At 35.3% G+C, this 23202-nt stretch overlaps 1 protein-coding gene across 8 annotated transcripts in view; it reads right to left on the bottom strand.

Moving 5' to 3' along the window:
• Positions 1-23202, bottom strand: part of VTI1A (vesicle transport through interaction with t-SNAREs 1A) — a 356990-nt gene that overhangs the window by 256822 nt on the left and 76966 nt on the right. For 5 of the 8 annotated variants that reach the window (XM_036898499.2, XM_036898497.2, XM_057506328.1 and 2 more), the window contains exons 4-6: positions 18484-18561; positions 12107-12127; positions 7282-7366 (exon numbers count right to left, since the gene is read on the bottom strand). In XM_036898499.2, coding sequence (XP_036754394.2) covers positions 7282-7366; positions 12107-12127; positions 18484-18561 — 184 coding nt within the window. The remainder of the gene's footprint in view (positions 1-7281; positions 7367-12106; positions 12128-18483; positions 18562-23202) is intronic. The other 3 variants (XM_036898496.2, XM_036898500.2, XM_036898498.2) reach the window with 1 other exon arrangement.

Raw genomic sequence — 23202 nt, 5'->3', positions numbered from 1 at the left:
TTGATTTTTAAAAATGTAAGCTGATACCACTACTGATGGCTTTTCTTGTATGTACTCTTAGATAGACAAAGTAGAAAGAGAATCTGGTGTACATAAATTACTTTGTTCTCATGAAAATGTTAAAATTTTAAGAATTATTTGTTCTCCAGAAGAAAAAAAAGTCATCCATATATTTCTCTGGCTATCTCTATTAGGTCAAATGAATTCAGATTTTGATGAGGTAATCATAAGGAGCAAAGAAAATCTGAACACCTTATATAAAATAGGCTTATGAAATGTATTCTGAAAGTGGAAAAAGCCTGCAGTTTAAAATTAGGTAACTATAATGTAGTAGTAAAATACTGAAAATTGAAGTAAAATCTATCCTTTATTTTTTTTATTTAATGAGAGAGTACAAACTTTGGTAAAAGGGTACAAACTTTTCAGCTATAAGATGAATAAGGTCCTAGGACCTAATGGAAAACATGGTGATTATAGTTGGTAACACTGTATTATACAACTGTTCAGAGAGTAAAACTTAAATGTTTTCACACACACACAGACAGAAAGTACATATGTGAGGTAATTGATGTGTTAATTGACTACATGAGGGGAATCCTTTCACACACACACACACACACACACACACACACTCTTCACAGAGAAGAAACTGGACTCCCAAGGAAACCCTCAAACAGAAATGGAAGAATCTTCTGCATCTACAACAAATGAGGCTTGGATGAAAATATTTTTTTTCTGAAAGGAACTTATAAATACATAACATTAGTATTATTCATAATCAGAAGGTCCATCTTTGCATTCCCCTAATGAAACAAACTACACAGGGAATTGTGATAAATATGCCCTTTAAAAAAATTACTTACATAGGGTTAAATATAGGGGAAAATGTATTTCGAAAAAAAGAAAGTGATATAATGAGTCCCTTTAGGTTACTGGACAGATAACTTGTTATTCTAGTTGCCAAGTTATGCCTACTCACAATTTCCTAGCTGAGGTAAGATAAATAATTATTATAACTCTGACATAATACCATCTTCATATCTAAACCACCAATATTTCATAGGGAATGCAGGTGTTTACTATACATAGCTACCTGTCTATTTTTAATTTATCTAAACATGTGTATGAGATTCAATGAAATGACTTTTATCCAGTTGAAATAGACAAACTAGATGCTAACCCTGGAAAAGACAAATAAATCAACTTCAGTGTGCACAGGTGTCTCAGCAGATCTTGTTAAAGTGCGGATTCTGATTCAGTAGATCCGAATTCCAAGATCTGGCATTTCTAACCGGCTCAATATCAGGATACTGGTGTTGCTAGTCCTGAGTCCCACCTTGGGTAGCAAGGAACTAACTCATTTCCTCGTTAGGCTGATGCAAAATTAAGCAAAGTGACCAAGTATGTTTATACTCAGAATCTAGTCAGAAGTAGATTTTTGGAGAAAGGAAAAAAACACATACTTCTGTGAGGCAATTTAAAAAATCTTTCTACATACATTATTTTACTTATGCCTCCCATGAACTCTAGGAAATAGGCATCATCATCACCATTCTTGAAATAAACCTTGTCATAAACTTGGTTTTAAGCTCAGATTCATAATTGCAGTGCCCATTACCACCAGTCTGATGGACTTGGCCATTGTCTGTATAAGGTCCGACAGAGTACAAGGACTAATAAGTCCTCATGTTTTTTGAGGATATCCTTAAGGAAGAATCGTTGGGATCTCATGCCAACTGTTAAGGAAATTAATGACAAATTTCAAGCTCTTTGGTCCTGAGTGCCTCTTAAAATGGTTTGTACTTTCTCCTGTATCTTCACCTCAAATTCCTCCATTCATTTCTAGTAAAAGCACCAAGCCTTGGATTATTAGAAGCCACTTCCTACCATGTCTCCCTGTTTCCATTCCTTTGCCACTCCCTTCTAAGATCCCTGTCCTCTGAAATTCAGATCAGGCCACTTGACTGCTGAAAACACTGCAATGGCATCACACCCTGAGAGTCAAATTCAGACTCCTTCCCAGGCCTCCGGGTCCCACAGAGTCTGCACACTACCCACCTCCCACCTACAGTGACTGCGCCCCCTTGCTCACTTCCCTCCAGCCACGCTGGTTTTCTTTCTGTTGCTTGAACACCCAAGCACCTTCTCATTTCAGAGCCCTTGCACTTGCTCCTCCCTCTTGGAATCTTCTTCCTCAGATTTGCTCACTGATGGCACCTTTGTACCATTCAAGACTCAGTTTGCAAGGTACTTCTCTGAGGTCTTTCCTGACCAGCTAACCTAAGGTAGCCTTCATCAGTTACTCTTTAACACCCCGCCTAATTTTACCACTAACTGCAATGATCCACTCATTAATTTAAAAAACTGCCTGTCTCATTCTTCCCCCTGCCCTTGCCCACCCAACATAAGCTGCATGGGAACAGGGACTGTGGCTGTCTTGATTAATACTGTATCCTCAGCACATGCATACAGTATCCAATAGTTAGTTCTTGAACAGATTACATGAAAAAGAACTTAACAGACCTGAGACTGTGATGTATTTTGACTATAACAGATCACTTGGAAAATCTAGTTGTAGGGGCTCCACCCATATTTAAGTGTGGTATATCAGTTAAGAGCATAAAGTCAGATAATTTGGCTGTAATTTCTAGCTTGATTATAAGTGTGGGCAAACAACTTATCTCTCTGTACCTTGTTTTCTCATCCATGAAATGAGAAGAGTACTTGCCGCATGGGGCTCTGGTGAGGATTAAAGAGATGATGAATGTAGGGTATGGAGAACAGTATGTGGCCCACAGTAAGTGTTCAAGAAACACTGTAATATTTCTACACATAGTCCATGGTGGGGAACTGTAGGGCCCTGGGTGAAGAATGGTGCACCTCTTCTTCACGGCAGGAAGGCTGGCAAAAGTACAGTCCTTTGTTGTAGAGAGCCCAGTGACCAAATGGGCATCAGAGCTAGGAGACCTGAAATGACGATTAAGAGAAGGGATGATGACTCATAAGGTGTGGGTACTCAGGGATGGCAGGAGCAAGGTTAGTATGTGGTACATGTCACTCTCCAAAGATGTACATTACTGACCATAGAGAAATGCTCTCATGGTTCCAGAGATGTACTGCCAGGCGCACTGGGCACTTAGGGTGGAGGGCGGGGCAGTCAGGAGTATCTTAAACTACCTGTTTATGTATTGAAAGGAAGTGTGAGCGTTGCATTTTGGCTCTTGTATAATTTCTCTTTCAGCCATTTCATTTATTAATCATACAGCTTCCGTTAGTTTTGTGCTTATTTAATTCTGGGATATTTACTTCAGAGGGGAAAAAAACTATATTTCAGAACAAAAGGCAGATGATGCAGTCTTTTAAATATTAAGTCCTTGACCTCAAACACAATGGATAGCTCCAAAGCTAAGAGTCATATCTGACTATTAGTAATAGATGAAAAAAGCAAGAGCCACTTTTTATTTACAGATTTTAGGACAAGAACTTACAAGAAATGCCAAACTGGATCAAGCCAGTGGCTCATACAACCACCAAAGTGTTTGGTCTTTGACAGTCACTCCTGGAGAAGTTTGCTAATAGTCTGATAATTGTCTTCTTGAAGTCAGTCTTAGACTGAAATGTCCTAGCATAGCTCTTTAGTTTAATATCACATATTTATCCATCTGCATGTTCTTTTCTAAATGGAGCTGCTCAATTAACTTGTAAATTTTGTCTGTAACTTCATCAGTTTCTTCAAATAGGAAGGGATCCACAAAAGAAACTTGATTGGTAGTAAACTCGATATATATCAGGGTATAAATGGCACTTAGAAATAATCATATACTTATTCTCAGACCAAGTGTGTTCTGAACATGCATCTCTCTGTTGAGTAGCTGCTCTTATAGGAGACAGTAACTGCCAATTTAACAAAATAGCATTTTCAAATGTCGAAAATAATTCAAGAATTTTAGAAGATGAATTTCATTATTTGCCAGGAAGATACTAATGGTTAAAGTAATATGCTTTCTATTCTATTCTACTTGTAATTGATTACAGATAATAATCAAACTTCCTTTTATGATATTTGCCAACAATGATCAAGTTGAAAATAGAATTTTACACATTTTTGTTGAAATCTTTTGCCAGTTATTTTGAAAGACAACCACTTTTGCTGATGGTAATGTACAAAAAATGATGACTTTTACAGAGTCCTCTGTACTTTCTAAGCACTTGAATATATATGACCTCATTTTACTCTATAACAGCTTTATGGGATGCATAGAATCTGGTGTTGCATTTCCATTTTGCAAATAAAAGAAAATGTACAGAGAGGTTAAGTGACTTCTCAAAGTCACACAGCTGATTAATGACACAGCCAGATGATGGAGTGGCTCTTTCTTTCTCCAATTCGGTATATCAGACAATAGTTCCTAGATTTTGTGGAGAAATAAAATTTGAAAAAACATTTCAGAGGACCCAAATAGGATTGCCAAATTTGTTATTTTTCCAGGTATTTAAAAAATATATATATATATATAATTTCTACCTACTATTTCTACCATATCACAAAACTATCCTTCCTTTTATCACCCTAAAACAGGAAAACATGATCTTAGGAAAAGTGGAGTCCTTTAAGTTGGTAAAATTTGTCCTATAAGAAAGTTGCTACTTTCTACCTTTTTTCTCTTTTTCTCATTTGGCTGTGGACTGGTGGGAACTCTTGTGGCCTAGAACCAGGTCTCAGACCAATATCTGTAAATCATTTCCCTCTTTTGTGCTGTTTCAAAAGTCATACTAGCTCCACCACACCTTCTCCTTCCTTCTTTCATTTCATAGTCTTTAAGAAGAAGAAACCAATAGGTGCTAAAATTTGTTTCCTTTTGAAAGAGGCTGTTCTTCTGATACTATAACAAAATGATTGCTCAGCATCATAAATTTACATCACAATAAAAAAACAGACTAGACAGGACTAGGCTGAGGGCTAGCAGGGAAGCAGGAAATGCAGAAACAACATGGCGCCCCCACAATGACTTTTTTCCCCCATATTACTCTGGTAAGAAGCAAGGATAGGAAGCATGCTTTGTGCCTGTCCTCTCGTTACTCACTCCACTTTCAAACTCATTCAAGGAGATGAATTATCGTGATAACTCCTACCCAGGCAGAGGCTATGCCACATCTGTTTTTACCTCCACAAGGCCCACCCTTGTTTTTCCTTTCAGATTTGGTTTTATAGTCTGCAAGAAGTTCCCAAAATTATATGACAAAAGAGATCTAATTTTATAAAATCTTATAGTTAATCTACTATTGACTTCTACTAAAAAGTCCAAGGAGATTGAGGTTGGTTTTTGGGACACTCTGAAATTGACATTTTCTATGTTGACTGTGTTGACAGTTTGATGTGGATGTTATATTTTAGCACACACCAAAAGGAATAACTATCAAGTCTCATTCGATTTTAAAACCTTGATCAATGCATGATCCGCCAGTATCTGTAATCTTCTTTGATGACTTCCTTCAACTTAGGAAAAGAGATACATGAATGGTGCTGTGAAAGAGAAAGGCAGCCCAATCGGATATATCGAGCCCTGTGATCAGTGTCACAGCCAGATTATCTCCAACCCAACCCAGTCCCATGTGAAAAGCGGCTCACCAATGGGATGGTTTGTCAAAGAAGGTCACTTGATATTTAATAGAGTGCTACATCCCCCAAGGATGTCAAAGTAATACTTCTTATAAATTCCTTTAACATACACAAATTTCAATCACAAGATAAAACTTGTTTCTACAACATAAAGATAAATGCCATATATCAACACATTAATAATATTTATATTTGTATAGTATATTTATGGGGTATAAAATATCTTAACATATGCCACCATTTCGTAGGAATATTCTGAGACAGGTAACATTATTTCCACTTTATTGAAAAGAAACTGAGACTCTGAGAGGTTATCTGATTTGCTCAAGGTCACACGAATAAGAGCTAGAACCTGAGTTTAGCCTTCTGGCCTCCTGTTCAGGACTCTTTCCATGATTTACATTCACAAGGACAGTCACTTCTAAGGTGAGCCCAAGGACAAAAAGAACAAATGAAAGCTGGCTTTTATTCCAATCAGGGTAGAAAGTCAATTTATCAATAACCTCAGAGAGAAGGGCTGCCCATACTATTAAAAAATCTGGACAGCTTACAGTTTTCTTGTTTTTCTCACCATTACTATAATGCCAATGCCATTTATGTTCTTCCTATTCAGTTCCTTAGACTTCATTACATATGCCATCCAATATAGGATAGCCATAAACCCAGGGCAAGAAAAAACCCTGGCCATTCACAGAAGAAAGTATTTGGATTCATTTTCATTATATGTGCTCTTTCAAAGTAAATACTTTTGTGATGCCAGATTTTTTAAAATCCATGGAAATGTTATTAACCATATATTTTTGTGGCTTGCATACTGAGCAAGAATTGCCCAAAATATGTAGAAAAGATTATATATAATCTATACTTTGCAAAACAAAACATAGCTAAATTATAAGAAACAGATGGCTATGAAGGGGTTAATGGATATTTATTTACTATGTAAAAATAAACAATCACTGAATGAAACATTTATAATGGAAAAGCTCATCTATTTTTAAGTTGATGAGTCTTAGAAGTCAAATTAGGGCTGTGTTTTCTAGATTTAATAACTAGTGTTCATTCAAACCAAAAGTTGGACAGTATTAACTAGTGCTAATAAGATTATCATGAACATTAGCCTTGCTTACTACATCTTTTCTCTTTTTCCATATCTGATTGGAGGTGGTATTCATAATTTAACAGAACAAAACAGGACCATTAGGAATCATTTTCAAACACCAGGACAAATAAGCAAGGTCACCTAGGTACTGTTACTACGTCGCACCTAGTTCATATAATTTAAACTGATTAAAATGTTAATTTTTACAAATGTGAATAAACAGACCAAAACAACCTAGAGAGCACTGTGTGCCAGCAACCATCGCGGGTGGGTAAACTGACAACATGTAACCACATATTAAGACAAATGTAGAATTTAGACAAAGTATTCCATCTCTTTTCAGATGTATACTTTTAAACCTCAGGAACTGTTTTCAGTAGATGTCATGCCTTTTAACTTGAAAAAAGATAAGCGCAAATAAGCTCCCAATTGTCTCCCCAATATGTAAACCACATCTCGGGCTGCTGTCTCTGCTACTCCTTTGAAGTTTCCCTGAAATGTCATGTGTTGTGAAGACTGCTGTGCATAAGCAAGACAATTTGCTCACTCTCAGAATTCTTACCAGTTTCCACTGCTATTTGGTATCCAGCCTCTAGTCTCCGAGATGCCCTTTCCAGCCTCCCTGTGTTATCGAGCAGATGTGCCCTCTGAAAAAGAAAAAGGGAGAAAAATCAGATGGCTGTCTACAATGTTCTTTTTTTGCCTTAAAAAAATAATGCCATCATATGCCCTAACATTTCTGGTTGGGGAGGTGGGGGGGAGGAAATGTTCACAACCAATTAGAGATAATTTTTAGCAAATCTTCCATGGGCAGATTTCCAAACAATCAGCTACGTATGGACCATCCAGTCTTTTTTTTGTTTTAAAAGGCAGACTCATGTTGTATGTGGCTGCAATGAATTTACTCCAAAACACTGAGAAATGTATGAAGACCAGAGCCAACTGGATCTTTCCTATTTCAGCAGTGAGGTACTTACAGAGATCTATGATTTTTTTATTTTGTACTTATATTTTTATAAAATGTAATCATTAAAAAAAATCATTTGTTACTTTAATTCCTGCAGAAAGTAATTTTTGAGCAGGAACTTTATTTTTAAAACAATGCCCCTCAATTTTGGATGTGCAGCAAGAGGCCATACAGAAGAACATATACTTCTAAAACAGAATACTGAAAAGTTCCAGTTTTACGACACCTGGGGCAGACACATGTTTCCATGCACACAGCAATACAAAAGTATGGATTTATTCCCAAATATATGACACTAGAATTAAAGAGAACTTTTGACACATACTGTTTTATACTGTGAGCAAAATGATAGTAGTTATATACATCCTTTTATATTATATTTGATGCGGCAATTAAGGGATTTTCCCCAAATTTTCAGCTTCTAAACTTGCTTTTCTACATTAAGTCTGGTTTTCTTTTATTAACCATAATGATCACACACTAGATCAATTCAGGTTAACAAACAGGTTTATCAGCTAAGCATGGCTGTGAATGGGTAAGAACATGTGCATGCACATGTAAATGTGCATTTGTCTGTGTGTGTTTAGATGCATGCATGCCTGGATACTTAGAAATATACGAATATGTGTATATTTATATCTGTATATTTATATGTGTACATGTATATATGTATTTATATAAATTAGTACCTTTCCCTCTCAAATTAGTTTATCTGGTCAAAAAGAGAGAAAAAATGCAATCACAACTCCTATAACTTCTGTTGTTGACAGATGTCATTTAAGATCCAGAAAATGCTTTCTAATAATAATAAAAAAGGAGGTGCCACACATATTATCTGAGTGGCTGTCGAGCGAAACGATCTACCTTGCTCTAATGAGCCCCCACGGATCTTGGAGATGGAAGCTGTATTGACATGCACACTTAAGCTAATACACCTAGACCAGTGCCTCCAAGCTCTAGCAGCCCGGGATGCTGACAGAATATCTCGCTTCCATCTTCAAAGAAAGGAAGTGATTAGTACGTTATCATTACCATTCAAAATGTGATTTCCTTATTCCCTCCCGGCATAGGTGACACATCTGAGATGCGGCCAGACGTTAGAGGCAGCTAAAGCCACATCAAAGCTTTCCTTGAAATTTTTTTTTTGGGGGGAAGGGCCTGCGGGGGTGGAGAATCATTAAAACAATGCATTTAGAAAAGCGAGATCGGACCTGATGTGAAGGTCAGGAAAACTGCAACAACAGTCTATAATAATTAATAGAGTTGTCTGATATACAGTGGAGAAATTAAGAGAAAAACTGCCCCTCCTTCTGCAAAAACAAAACAAAAACAAAACACATAACTAAGCAGGAGGAAGGAAGGAAGGAAAGCTTATATCATGAAAACCCCAAATCGCTAAAGCCTATAACTGAGAAAAAAAAAAAAAAGCAAGGGGAGTGCTGTGTGTTTGGCGTTAATGACTATTTTAAAATAAAATTAAACACTTTGCTCAGCTTGTTAAAAATAGCTTTCTTAATCCTAATTCTTCTTACATGCAGATTTTGGGAGTATGGATTGCTCTTCCTTTCTCTGAATATTATTTTCTACCTTAAGAAAGGAATTAATTTACGATTGGTAATTCTCTAAAAAGATGTCAGATTTGTAAAATCAAGAATAAATCTGAGTATTAATCCAGAATAACAGAACAAAGACTTCTCATTAGTTCTCACATCGGACGAAATCCCTAAATAAAAAGAAAACATTTGGCTACTACAGATGAAAAAAGAGAGAGAGACAAAGATCAATACTAGAAATGGACAGTCTAATTGTATGATAATATATAATGTAGGAAACAAAGCATTTTAAGTGTGAAATGATTTGGGGGGATTCCATGAAAGAGAGCCAAATCAGGTTATTCAGTGTATGGTTATGATGGTGAGCAAAATTTCTAAAAGAACTTTTTTAAAAAAATGCATATTCCTAAATAATGTGATTCCTCTTTAGGACAGTTCAGTTTATCAGAGTGAATCCGCACATGAGAGGGCTATCAGTTTACCAGCAGCCTTCCAGCAGGACTTCACTTTGTATTTTGGGACCTCTTCACTTAAGTCAAGCTAAAATAAAGTTCTTGTAACAGCTGTGCTATTTACATTGTTCCCTTAGTTGTGCATTGCCCTGGTGTCTGGAAATGAAAGGAAATACACTACAGTAGCAGCTGATGCTTTCAACTTGCCCCCACACTCCATCCTAAACTCATTCTCTCACCTTCTTCTTAGCCCTTTTCAAAGCAGGTAGGTGAACCTGTGCAAGAGCTTCAGACAGAGCTCACTTGTGTGAGGAGCTGTGGAGTGCAGCGGGCTGGAGACGCAGGATTCAAACGGAGAGCTCCGCACAGCCATCGCCGCTTCAGCTCCTTGTGCATGAGCAGCCTGCCTCCAAGCGTGCCTCCGTTTCCAGAACTGAGCCCAAAAAGAGCTTGCAAGGAACGGACGGGGTAGATTTGTTTCCAAACACAACAAATCATCCTATTTCAAAGCTGATGAGTACTTGTCTACTTAGGACAGGTACAGGGAGGAAATCTGGGGTGTATTCACTGTTTGATTACTATTACAATCCTGGCTGAGAAACAATCATTTCTGAGCAAACCATATATAATGCACTGTCATCACCATAATCTATTCTATAAATATCATGCTACATCTAAATCCAAGGCTGTTAAAAGAATATTTCAGAGCATATTATTCTACTATTTAGATGATCTAATTTTTTCAAGTACAATTACATTACAGGTTACAGTTTTGGAAACATGCATTCCAGAACCATAATTCATGAAACTTGTTAATAGGCACAAGAGAATTAAGACATAAAACAATGATAACACATATTTTAAAAGAAATACAGATGTTTTCAGCTTTTAGAATGAAGATTTCTGACTCCACACAACTCAGCCTAACAAAAATAAATCTTCCATCAAAAATGCTGATTGTAAGAAGACACAAGATTTTATTAATTATATTCATTGTTAAATTCAGGCGCAAGAGCTTTGTGTAACTTCTTCCCATGGAGGTTTTCAAATCTATTGTTAGTTCCATTAATATTTGAAAAGTCATATTCTTTACCTAAGCATGAGCATATGCATACACATACAAGCATATTTTCTGTCTTTAAGAAAAATAATGTTGTTATATCAGTTGACTCAAGAATAATTTTATACATCAAAACTGCAATTGATTATATTCATTTATATGATGTATAATATATACATTTGCTTCCATGTAGGGAGGATAAAAAAACACAGAGAACTTGGAGGGTGAGGGATCTGTGTATTTTCACCCTTTACTTTATATATCATTATTACTTTTATTAAGATAGGATACCACTAATACATCTTAAACCAGAAGAGTTGTTGAAAACCACTGTGAACAAGCCTGTAAATCAGCATTCACATCACCTTGAGAATGATGACATACCAATGAAAAGAATTCTAGGAAAATCTCAATCAGTGCTGTCAATCTAAACTCAAAAATAATTCACTGTACTCTGATAAATATTATAAGCAATTAAACAATTTTTAAATTGTAATGTGGTCATAACTTTATGTCTTAATATAAAGTAACAAAACTCAACCTCACTAAGTAAAAAAATTAACTACACTGCTTCTGAAAAGAGTATTCAAAGCCTGTTTGATAAGTTTGGCCTAAGTAAAAACAAACAAACAAAAATAATCATTCAGCATCCCTCCTTGATATGGGGATAAACTAAGATTGCTGTAAATATTTGCTTGGCTGCAAAAATGTCTGGGGCTGCATTATAAAACAGGCTAGCCCCAGACTTAGAAAAATGAGAACTCACTTGGGTAATGTTCCTACCAAAAGGAAAATGTTTAACAATGAGGAGAGATTTGGCTATTCTTAGGTATCTGTGTGCACAGACCAGTAGGGCATTTATAACATATGTGTTTCCTCAAAAGGATAAAAGATTCATGGTATCTTATGTTGAACATAAGAATTTTGGGGATGAAGGGAAGGAGTTATTTATAAACAGTTTACATTAAAGTAAATCAGAATGTCAAAAAAATGTAATATATTGACTTCTTTGAGAAACCAGTACAAATAAAACAAGTCTGAAGTTAGTCTACATTAAAACTACACCAGGCTATAGTTTTAAGATATTCCTTTATTTTTCCTCCTTTGTTTGGCCTTTGAAATATGACTTCTCCTGCGAGGCCAACAAACAACAATGGCCACTGTGATAAGCACAATTAGGACATACTTGTTTTTTAAAAGATAGCAGAGAACATTTCTAGCAATATAAACAATTATTTTGCTGCGTGTAGGTTTTCCTGGAAAAATGAACACAAAGATTTACTTCAGGTCTAGAAAGTCTATTTTAGAAGGAAAAGCAGAATTTAAAAAAAAAAAGCAAGCTAGGAAGTACTCACCTCTTCACGTAATTTTATCAACTGCAACATGAATGCACAAAAAAAAAAGATAAAAAGGAAAGAAATGGCAGGAAAGAAAGATCAGTTGTGTGACAGGATACAGAATTAACATTGACAATTTATTTGTTTACATGCTTAGCATTTAAAAATCACAGACAAACACATTAAAAGAACCTAAACATAGACTACATGCAGAGTTTTTTGAACGAATAAAAATCACTTTCTCACACTGTCACATTAAACAAAGAGAATAGTGTGAAATTCCCTTTTAAAGTACATCTAAGACACCATCATGAAATAAAGGGGAACGACTTCATAGAAGTCTATATTATAAAGAAAGAAAACAAGTTTACTGTTCCTCTCTTCTAAGAATGTACCACTGAAGAGGTTTTGTATATACAAGTTTTCAGGATGTTTCTCTGTTTTGAATCTTGACAACTGATCTCAGATTTTACCTACAATTGAAAATGATTAAGAGTTCGTGCTTTTGTCCCACTAAGTATTTAAAACAGCAAACTATTATGCTAGTTAATGTCATAGTTGTACCCACTCTCGTAACAGGATTGCATTTGGAGGTAACATTATTTTAACTGAGGATAAAGCATGCCAGGAGGGATATTATCTGGGACATAGGACCAAAAAATATTTCACTATCCTTAGAAATACTGTGTATATCATAGTTAATTTCTACATTCTGTTTTGCAATCACATGGTGTTTTTAATTTTTTAAATTTCTTCATTTTTCCATTTTCCTCATCTTGCAAACTCATCTCGGAGCAATGAGCTCTCATTTCATTTGTACTGCAGTTTCTTTTTCACTAAAGTCAAACCAAAAACCACTCTTTACTTGTTAATAAATTCTCCTATGATAACATTTTAATTCTCCCCTGTAGAACATTTTTTTAATTTGCCTTAAGTATAACAGATAAAACAAGTTGCTTAACTCTTTAGAAACTAGAAAATGAACATACCCATACATCTGGTTCACTCTTTGTAGGGGTATGTGTGGGTGTATTTATGTTTCACTGTATTCTAAACCACAAATATCGATGTATAGTTGAGGTGATTGCCATAGTTTCTGCAATGAATAGAAACTGAAACCTCTACTGTAAGAGACTGTAAACCACATTCTACATTTGAAATTTGCAACCTCAGCAATTCAAGCCTACAACTGATAATTTTTAAACATCCAAATACCTGTAACATCTGTTATAATGCTTGACATGTACAGGCCAATAAATTCAACTATTGCTTTGGGAGAAATGTGCCAGGAATTGCTCTATACTATAAAGTATCATGTTTACTACAGCCTGGATTTCTCAATGCTTAATGCTGCTTTTGTCTCCAGTTCAGGGAAGGCAGTATGCTTTCCAGCTTATTCTATTATTTCTTCTGTTTTATGAAAAGTATGTCAAGCACAAAAGAGTGAGATTTCAAAGTTGGTATGAATCTTTTATAGAAAGGTACAAAATCTATTACATAATGAATGTCTGCATTTAGTGAAAATGAAACTCTTAATGTCCTTTAAAATATATAAGAAGTTGTCACTGCTTTTAATTAACATTCTCTCAGCAGCCATCCGTTGTGTATGAGTAAAGCATTATCATCATTTCACGTGTAAAGTTACTATTCTTCCATAGAAGAAGTAAAAATTTAAAACTACAATCTCTAGCCTATCATATATCGTAATCTTTCTCTTTGCTATCCCAACATCATGGGAGAAAAAGGCAAACATTAATTCTCAGAAAGAGACGATCTGGGAATTGATCGCACAGCTATCTTTTCTTTCTGGGGCACCATTCTTCCGTTGACTATGATACTTAAAGGGCCAAAGTTTAAAACTACTCCTCAGCAATTGAGACCATTTGGGGCATGCCACCCTGCCATAATCAATGAGCGTTTAAAAATGCTACCCATTTGTTTTTTCAATAGATTCCAAACAAAAAACGTTCTATCTTGTTTGTGCTGCATGGCTGCATTCAAGCTCTACATCGGATTTGTAGCTAAGCTAGGTAATGGCAGGGTTTTTAATCTTTATCTTTTCTTTTTTTTCACTTAGGCCAAGGGTTTTCATTCAAATAAACAAAAGATGGTCTATTTTCGAAAATTAACAATGCCTAGAATAGACTGAAAGTAGTTATTTCGTATTTTATCAAGTTACTAGCTTTATCATAGGCGACGTGCAAGCATGCCGTGCCACCATGTTGAGTTATGATAATCAACATTTTTTGAAACAAAGATTTCTTTCCCCTAATGCAAAATTTGATACAAGAGGTAATCTGTGCCTTTGTGGGCCGAAAAAAAATCTGGTTTACGCTGGTTTGAACCAGTGGAATCTCTTGTGGTTAAGCCTTCTGCTGTGGCTAGAATCAAAACTGCACTGCAGAGCATGTGAGGGTGCGCGTGCGTGCGTGCGTGCGTGCGTGTGTGTGTGTGTGTGTGTGTGTGTGTGTGTGTGTGTGTGGTGTCACGTGACCCCCAGAACTACCGATTTTTTTTTTAAAGCAGATAACGCTACTGCCGTCTCTGCCCGCATACAGATAACGAATAAATGCTGAACTCTATTAAACGCCCTTTACACATTATCGTGGGTCGAACACACAATTTTCTGAACTTATGATGACAGTCTATTTATTTTGCTATAAACCCTCAGCACGTAACGAACAGATTTGTGCCTGGTAATGATCTGCTCTGCCAGGGCTATATGAAATGATACCGACCTTCTTTAGATCTTGGGGAATTAAATTGACCGACTTCACCCCCTGGTCTGTAGCTGAAGTTTGACACACTTTATGCACAGCAAGCCCAAATCAGAACTTAAGAGAACCTCATTTAAAAAAATTAAGCAATCGTATCTGCTAAGTATTGCCTTACCACAAAGATTTTGGCAGTTTTGAAATCTCCTACTCTTTCTATATGTATTTTTGAACATTACATATAGGATTTACTCATATTTCAGTTACTAAAATATATTCACTGATGAATATAATTTTCCAAATGGAAATTGAGAGACGATTAGTGTTCAGCAGTAGAGCTTCGAACATTTCATTTGCCCCATTATCATACTAGGAGATTTAATTCTGTAAGATTTTTTTTCCTTTTCTGAGAATGGTTTTCACGAAAATCAAGTTAACAACTATTAGAGTTTCCACTGTAAATACAGCATTACTACATTTCAAAAACTCAACTCCCTCAAAATGTTAAAATTTGTCATATGAAGTGGGAAACAGGATATTTTAAAAGAATAGGATGTAATGCCTAAGAAATAGTCCCTCAAAAGCTGATGATCCAGCAATACTTGAATGTGCAAAACAGATCATTTTGTCCCATCTTTGTAAATCAGGGATGAGCTATATTAGATTGTATGAAATGGATATGAATCAGAATTGAATTTATACAAAGCACTTAATTTGAAATCAAATGAACTAGTGTACCGTATGAGGATATTAAAGATGCATTTGAAAAATTCTTAATTTCTGAAATCTTAACATTTCTAATCATTGCAAAAATGTTTATATATATGTAAATTAATATATTTTATAGTTAATTGGTAGATTATAATTATGTATAAATAAAAAGCCAGGTTTTAGATGCCTTAAAAAAAATACATTATAAATGGCCAGAATGGGAAATAATAGCTAAGGCATTCACATTTGTCTAAATCTCCACAAAGAGGTCACCATAGGGAGGATGTGTATATTGCATTGAAAATAATTAAGTAGTCAGTACTTACTTTAATAACTTATTTGTGGCTATTGCTATGAATTCTTTATTATTTTCCTTTTCTGATCTATTTAAAAAATTGAGATATATCCCAATTTACATGAAACAAATATTGCTATTTTTGTCTCATTTTGCTCATCTCCAAGTTTTCTCTGTATATTAAAGTTATAAATATTACACAGCTAAGAAGTTCTGAAAATCAATTTATCAACAATTAACTTGAAAATAAACTTATATGTGGGCAGAAAATATTTTCTTGTATAAATTACAGGTAATTTTATCCAGAAAAAACTTTCTTCTCAGACACTGAAGTTCAGAAACATATAATAGGAAGAGACAACTTAAAATCTTCTCTTCCATTAAAGAAAGCAGCTTCTGTTTTGATTCCACAGTCTGAATGAATGCTGATACAAAACAGTAATTCTCAAGTGACCGTTCCCGGTTAAGGATGTTGTTTTAGTTTGAGGGGTTTTAATTCCTATATTAAGATAAAGAGTCTCAAAACTACCTTTAATGACTTCATTGTGATATGGCAATTCTGCTACATTTGGTAACAAAACATCCAAAAAGTTAAGTGTGGTCTCTTTGAACTTTCAAATCTGATTCAAATTTTAGACTGAAAAGTTCACATAAGTCATAATCTAATAGTTACATAGACTTGTGACTGTAATTTATCATACTTTATTTATTGAAGTGACAGCTCCTTACAACTAAACTTCAGGTTCTCCAAGAACTTTCAGAATTTGTAGGTTTGATTCATACAAGTCCAGGGGAAATCTCTGCATAATCACTTTAAAGTGACAGGAATATAATTTGAAAAATTCAGAAAATATGAACTCAATCTATTTTTGTGGAATATTTTTCTTTAGGCATAAAAAAATCATACGCATTATGTGTGTAAGGCAAATGTATTAGGCACATAAAATGTCCATTAAGGGAAGTGAACATGCTTTAAAAAACGGGGGGTGGAATCCCTGTCACAGTACTACAATATCCATTACAATAAAGGAGTCTTGAGTTAGACAGGAACACCCCCTTCCGTTCTGTTTCCTCTATATTAGGCAGTAGTTTCAAAATAGGGAAAGATCTCTAGCTTTTTAAAGAATTGACATGGGAACGATGCATTCACTTTTTTGCCAAAGAGCTAATGCTTTTTTGCACTAAAGATAGGAAATAAAATTAGGATTCATTCATTCAAGAGGTATGAGCAACCTAACTCTCACTTAAAATAGGAAGAAAGTATTTTTTTCTTTCATCCTCACATTATTTATTCTATTATGAGTTAAAACCCTTGTATCACATTGCTCTTTTATGTTTGATGTGCTCCTTATTTTTTTTTTCCGTAGCTACATAGCTATTCTCACATTTCAACAGGAAAGCTGAAATCCCAAGGCAAATCTTCATATTTTTACATATCTGAACTCAAGCTGATAACATCCAAATGATGGAGGAGGTAAGACCTTTCCCAAAACAAACATCATCAGTTCAGTGATTTTTCTCCCTTTTTTTGGGGTGGTAGGTGGATGGGGGCCTTAATCACATAAGCAACATATTTGTTGCTTAACATTATAGTAGATAATAATATAGTTTCAGCATATATAGACCTATAATATAATCAATTTGAAATGGTAAATAATGATTATGCAATTTTTATAATGTGTATCAATATGTTTTATTACATTAAAATTTTGGTTTACTCAATGAATGATTTATGTTCATCTTTATTTAGGCAGAGTAGAGACCTTCACAATACTTACCAAAGTAACATTAATAAACACGTTCAGATTTTGCTTCCAAAGTTCCCTGCCACTTATTTTCTTTAAAAGTATCAAAAAGAATCAGCCACTAGGCTGTTTGAGACATTTTGAAAGTCATCTCTACACTGAGGTTTCTTGAAACATTTTTTAAAGTTATACATATTATCTACATGAATTAATGAAGTCTGCAGTATTAATTCAAAGAAGTGAGACATTAATTAAACTCATAACTCTACTGTGTGATTCAATGAAAACTGACAGTCAAGTTATAAGAAGAAATTGAATCCTATTTTTTGCCTATGCAGATCTTAAACTGTACAAAGACTTTTCACATTATTATTATTACTGCTATTACTATTATTATTTGTCAGAGGCAGGACCTCTATATGACTATCCAAGTTCCACACTAGTGCTTACAATTTGCATTTTGGTGAATGTATTTTTAAGAAGCTACACAATAGGAGACTGAGCTGCCCTGTTGAATTTTGAAAGCTTACTTTCGTTTGTTTTGCTGCGAGTGTTGATTTAATTATACTGCATTATTATCAAAGCTGCATTATGTACTTTTTTATTCCTTTTACATGTGTTTGAGGTGAAGACCCTGGCTTTGTCTGCAAACTGTGTGTTTCAAGTTATTCCTTAAGTACTAAATAATAAAGAAAAGAGAAGAAAAGATTTTTTTAAAAGATAGCAGACAGTGATCACAAGGTAAAGGGTTAAATGTAAGATCTCCAAGAAACATTTTGAAGTTGATTAAGACTCCAGCTTTGCATTAAACAGTATCGCTTCCACATGAGTTGCTGCTAATACTGTTAAGGAGCAGCTTGAGAGCCCAGTGTGACTGTGACCTCCTTCACCCTCCAGCCACCCACCGGGCCTTCCTGATTAGCATTCTACCTGGTTCTCTGAGGAATTCCCATCATCCCCTAGGAGCTCATTCCGTACTTCGTCACTGTAGGCGATCCGTGACCTTTTCTATAAAACAAAACAAAAAGGGAGAGAGTAAGATGAACGTTTGAAAGTGAAGGCTTGGAAGCATTACTGGTATCAAGGCAGATCATTTCATACCTCGAGAGCCCCCTAATGGAAACCTATTTGCTAAAACCTGCAAACCCAAGTTGTGTAAAGTTCTTGAACTTGAGAAGTTTAATGTAAATCAGAACTGTCTCAAATTCCAATAATGAAAGAAAACTCTGCATCATGTAAGTACTCTATTAGTACTCACAAATGGATCAGAACTGGCATGTTACTCTATGTATAGTCATTCAAATAAGACTACCAAACTGAAAGAAATACAGCTATATAGCTGTATATCTGCAAAACTCACCAGACTGTAATTAAAACAAGAGTATATGGTGGTCTTTAACACTGTGGCAGGAAATGCTCTACACATGTCTTCTGAAATGTCTAATTATAGGATATTATTATATCTCCACTATATACTGGAATACCTGGAAGATAGTACATCTACCTTCCTTCACCATTGTGATATTACTAACCAAAAAGGTGGAATTTAAAAGCCCATCCTGTTTCCAAAAAATAATTTAAATGTCTCCAAGTCCTTTATAAACAATGGCCTAAAGAAAGTAATGTGAGTGTGTGTGTGTGTGTGTGTGTGTGTGTGTGTCTGATAAAACAAATTAAATTTCCCAATCCCAGTAAATAAAGGTGAGGTGGCTATGAGTCACCTTTTCACAATTCCAGTAAATAAAGAGAAGTGGGCTATGAGTCAACATTTCACATTGTGGAATTTTTTTTTACAAGAAATCTACCTTTACCTGTAAAGTCTGAGGGACATGTCTGCAGGCAGTTTCATGAATTACCTGAATGTACACACATTTGGAAAAGCAGAAAACCTCTGAAAATTAGTTGGGAATTTAGAGTGCTACCCTATGATCCTACTTCAGCACCACTATCTCAGTGCAAAGTCAGGTATGTACTTTGCTGCCTTTTCTGCTTCTGAACTAAGCAAAACCAATCAAGTAAAAAATGGCAGCTGGGGAACAGTAATCTTTCTCACTTGGGGTCTACAGTTTAGGACTTAAAATTTCTTATGTGTTCAACTGTGATCTGAAAAGTTGTTGTAGTTTAAAAGGACTATCCCTAATCTGTGAGTAGAAGTCACCAAGATTTTTAGATTTTTAAATTAGTGAATGAGTTACACTGCCTTTTTTTTTTTCTTTTTAATTTGAAAGGACTTTCAACAAGAAAAACCAATAGATTTTAAATCATTGTAAAGTTGCAGCCTTCTCCATTGGGGTTCCTTATCTGAACCACAAAACACAGAAAACTACTTCAAGGACTATTTTTCCGATTCTCCCGCGGACGGTACATAAGAGTTCATTCAGTTCACTACATTGAATAGAAGCCTTAGGGCATTTGGGTTAAACTATTTGGCAGAACTCAGCTGAAAAGGGCTGAAATGGAGTATAAATAAAAAAAAATAAGTATAGACATCCCCCCACCTTTTTTTTAGAAAACAAACCAACCAGCAAACGGTGTCATGGAATTCTAAAGGTAGCTTTGGTTAAACTGAGACTAGAGCCCTCGGGTCCTGACACAGCTGAGTATTCATTCATTCTACCACACAAAATTTCCTCCCCAGTTTATCACCCTCTGAAAACCCTCAGGAAAAAGACACAAAAATTACAAAATGTTTCCGTATAGGAGATAGTGGTATCTCCTCCCTGCCCTGAGTCTCTATCTCAAGTTCTGCTTCCCTGCTACAAATGGTATCTTATACCTTGGCAAATGGAGTGAGTCTGTAAGTAGATAAATATAACCAACAGTGCTGCAGAGAGGACAAAGTAGAAAAGTTAAGTCATGAGCCTGAGGTCAGTAATGTCACCTATAGCATATGTCTTCACAATTCAGGATTGACCCAACTTGTCCATTTGTGAACACACCAGACTTCTTACCACCACAACAGTATATAGTAAGCCCGCTTTGCATATTGTATCTAATGAAGCTACTGTTAATTATCTCTGTCGACTTCATATTGGATTGTATTGAAAAAATGCTAAATGATAAGGTCAGTAAACCTCATGGCCTTACTACAATATTTAGATCAACCCAAACCTTTCTTTTGCCCGTTTGGAAATCCCCGCTATAGCAGTTTCAAACCAACCAGGCAAAAGTATTTTACAGCATTAAAGGAAATGAGAACCTTTAAAGAGGCTGTGGTATCAGAGCTGACTTTTTAATTATTCATTTCATCACTATGGGGGACTAAAACATTCCACAGTATGCAAGAATATCATATGGAGATTGTTTTTGTTTTTCCCTTTTTTCACCAAAATACCAACAAATTGCCATAGATTGTTCAATTATATTATATTCTTATTTTGATTTACTATACTTCAAAAGAAGAAGAGAATTATAAACATGTATCCCTAAATATCTAATCTTGTGGTTAGAAACCATTGCTTTTGAAAGCCAGCAATTAAAAGTGTTCATGCTCAGCAACAGAGGAGAACTAAGGATTTATCTACAATTGAAAGGTGGTCCCTATAAATGTCATTCTTTACTATGTGGGACGGTAAAAACTGGTCACTTGGATGGCTTTCTTTATCTAATGAAGCAAATGATATGCTCAGTTTACAAATGTTCTCTGATAGGACCGACTTCTTTTAAAGAATGAAAAGATTCATTTCAAATACCAGAAATAGTCCTTCATGAAAATAATGCAACCAACGCTAAAAATTGAACTCTTCATACTCGTGTATCAGTCAACAAATTTTTTTAATTAAGACTTTAATTAAGAATTATATTTAAGTACCTGACATCTCCTAATTTTTTCTAATTTGAAATTTTAAGTAAGCTGATTATAATACACCATAATTTAGCCTGCAGGGTCATCACTAAACTAACTGAACACCAAAAAAAAAGCAAATTCCTTTGAATGACAAATTGCTTACTTTATGGATAATTTTCCTTCAAAACACCAATAATTTTACTTTTTATGGGATTTTTTAGAAACCTTACTAAGTATGATGAATACTTTAATTTGGAGGATTCAAAGTTAATGAAACTGAAACATCTACCATATCTGGATAAACTAAATTATTTTTACTTTATTATCAACTGTATAAAATTTTTACTTTAGCCAAATGCAAGCATGAGAATATGAGCTGGAAATGTCACACACAGAGCTACAGTTTGAAGGAATCCAATTCATAATGCATTTTATAAATAGTTAATGACTTCTATACATAAGCTAACCAGGCAAATCAAGAAATTGTCAACATTTTTAGTCTTAGTTGTCAGTTACCACTGTCTGCTGGTGCTTTATATGTGGCTTCTGGAGAAGATAGAAGCTCCATGCAGTTTGTAATCTATTGCATTTCGGGTCTGTACCATAAGGGTGGAAAAGCTTCAACTGACAATATTTGCCACACACACACACACACACACACACACACACACACACACACACACACACACACAGTTAAATACCAGAGCAGTCCTCACTTCTAGTTGTGTGTTTGTGTAAAGCTTATATGCCTTCTAACTTACACACTTGATGGACTGGAGACAGTTGGACAGAAAAATCAACAGGCCCTTTATGAACTATAGAAAAAATATGAAAAACTAGCAACTCATTGCTATCCCTAAAAAATTAGATGTACAAAATTTCAATGGTTATGTTAAACTGATGAGAAAAGTTGAGTCTTTCGTTATGAAAGCAAGAATTTCAGATTCCAAGTGGTTTTCATTTGGTGTAGAACAGAACTTTTAAGTACAGATTGGCTGACTTCCTTAAAACCAAGTTCAAACAGATAGACTTGATCAGTTCTATCTGGGAATTTGGCTTGAAAGACTCGATCTACACTTGACTCAAGCCTTAACATTGCCCAGCTGAACTGCGTATGTTCCTGGACAGCCATTTGCCAAACTAGAAACAAAGTGAATTAACTTAGCTTAAACTAATTAAGAGCTATGATCTGTGGTATGGCTTCCTGTATGATTCTACATGTGAAACAGGGTATATGTAACCAGAATGAGTATTCTACAACCCACCACTAGCATAAGCATAACAATGAAGTCGGTTTATTACTGAAGCTTATATGAGAATTTAATTTCCATGGCGTGCACATGGCAAAGCAATTGCTTAAATTGCTTCACCTGGGAATTTAATACAATGTTATCATCAGACCAGCCACATTGTAAATAGATTTATAATGCTTTCCATGTGCTGCACTCTGTTGCATATGAATTAAGTAATGATCTGGTATTACAATAAAATCAGCTAGTTCCCACACCTGGCAGACAGGATATTTCACTAAATTAATACCCAAACAACTACATCACAATGCATGGGAGAGGAAACCATCTCTAAGGCATTAGACTTGAGTTTTACATGGGGGGTGAACATTCCATGGCTATGTAGAATGTCACTGCATTGAATGGGCTGCTCCAGACAATCTGCTTCTAACATCTGTATCACGGAATTAAGACTCTCATTCCCATTCAGTTTTGGCCTAGTTTTCTTCATTCAGTACTTTAATTACTAATCAGCAATCCACAACATTACAAACACTAAGAAAGCCCTTCATTCTAATCTGTGTGCTGCAGACAGCCAAATAATTGATTTGATACAAAGTGCAGTGTGGTTTT

This window comes from Manis pentadactyla, chromosome 8 (assembly GCF_030020395.1).
Source record: "Manis pentadactyla isolate mManPen7 chromosome 8, mManPen7.hap1, whole genome shotgun sequence".
Taxonomy (NCBI): domain Eukaryota; kingdom Metazoa; phylum Chordata; class Mammalia; order Pholidota; family Manidae; genus Manis; species Manis pentadactyla.
This window is presented reverse-complemented; position numbering and strand designations above follow the sequence as displayed.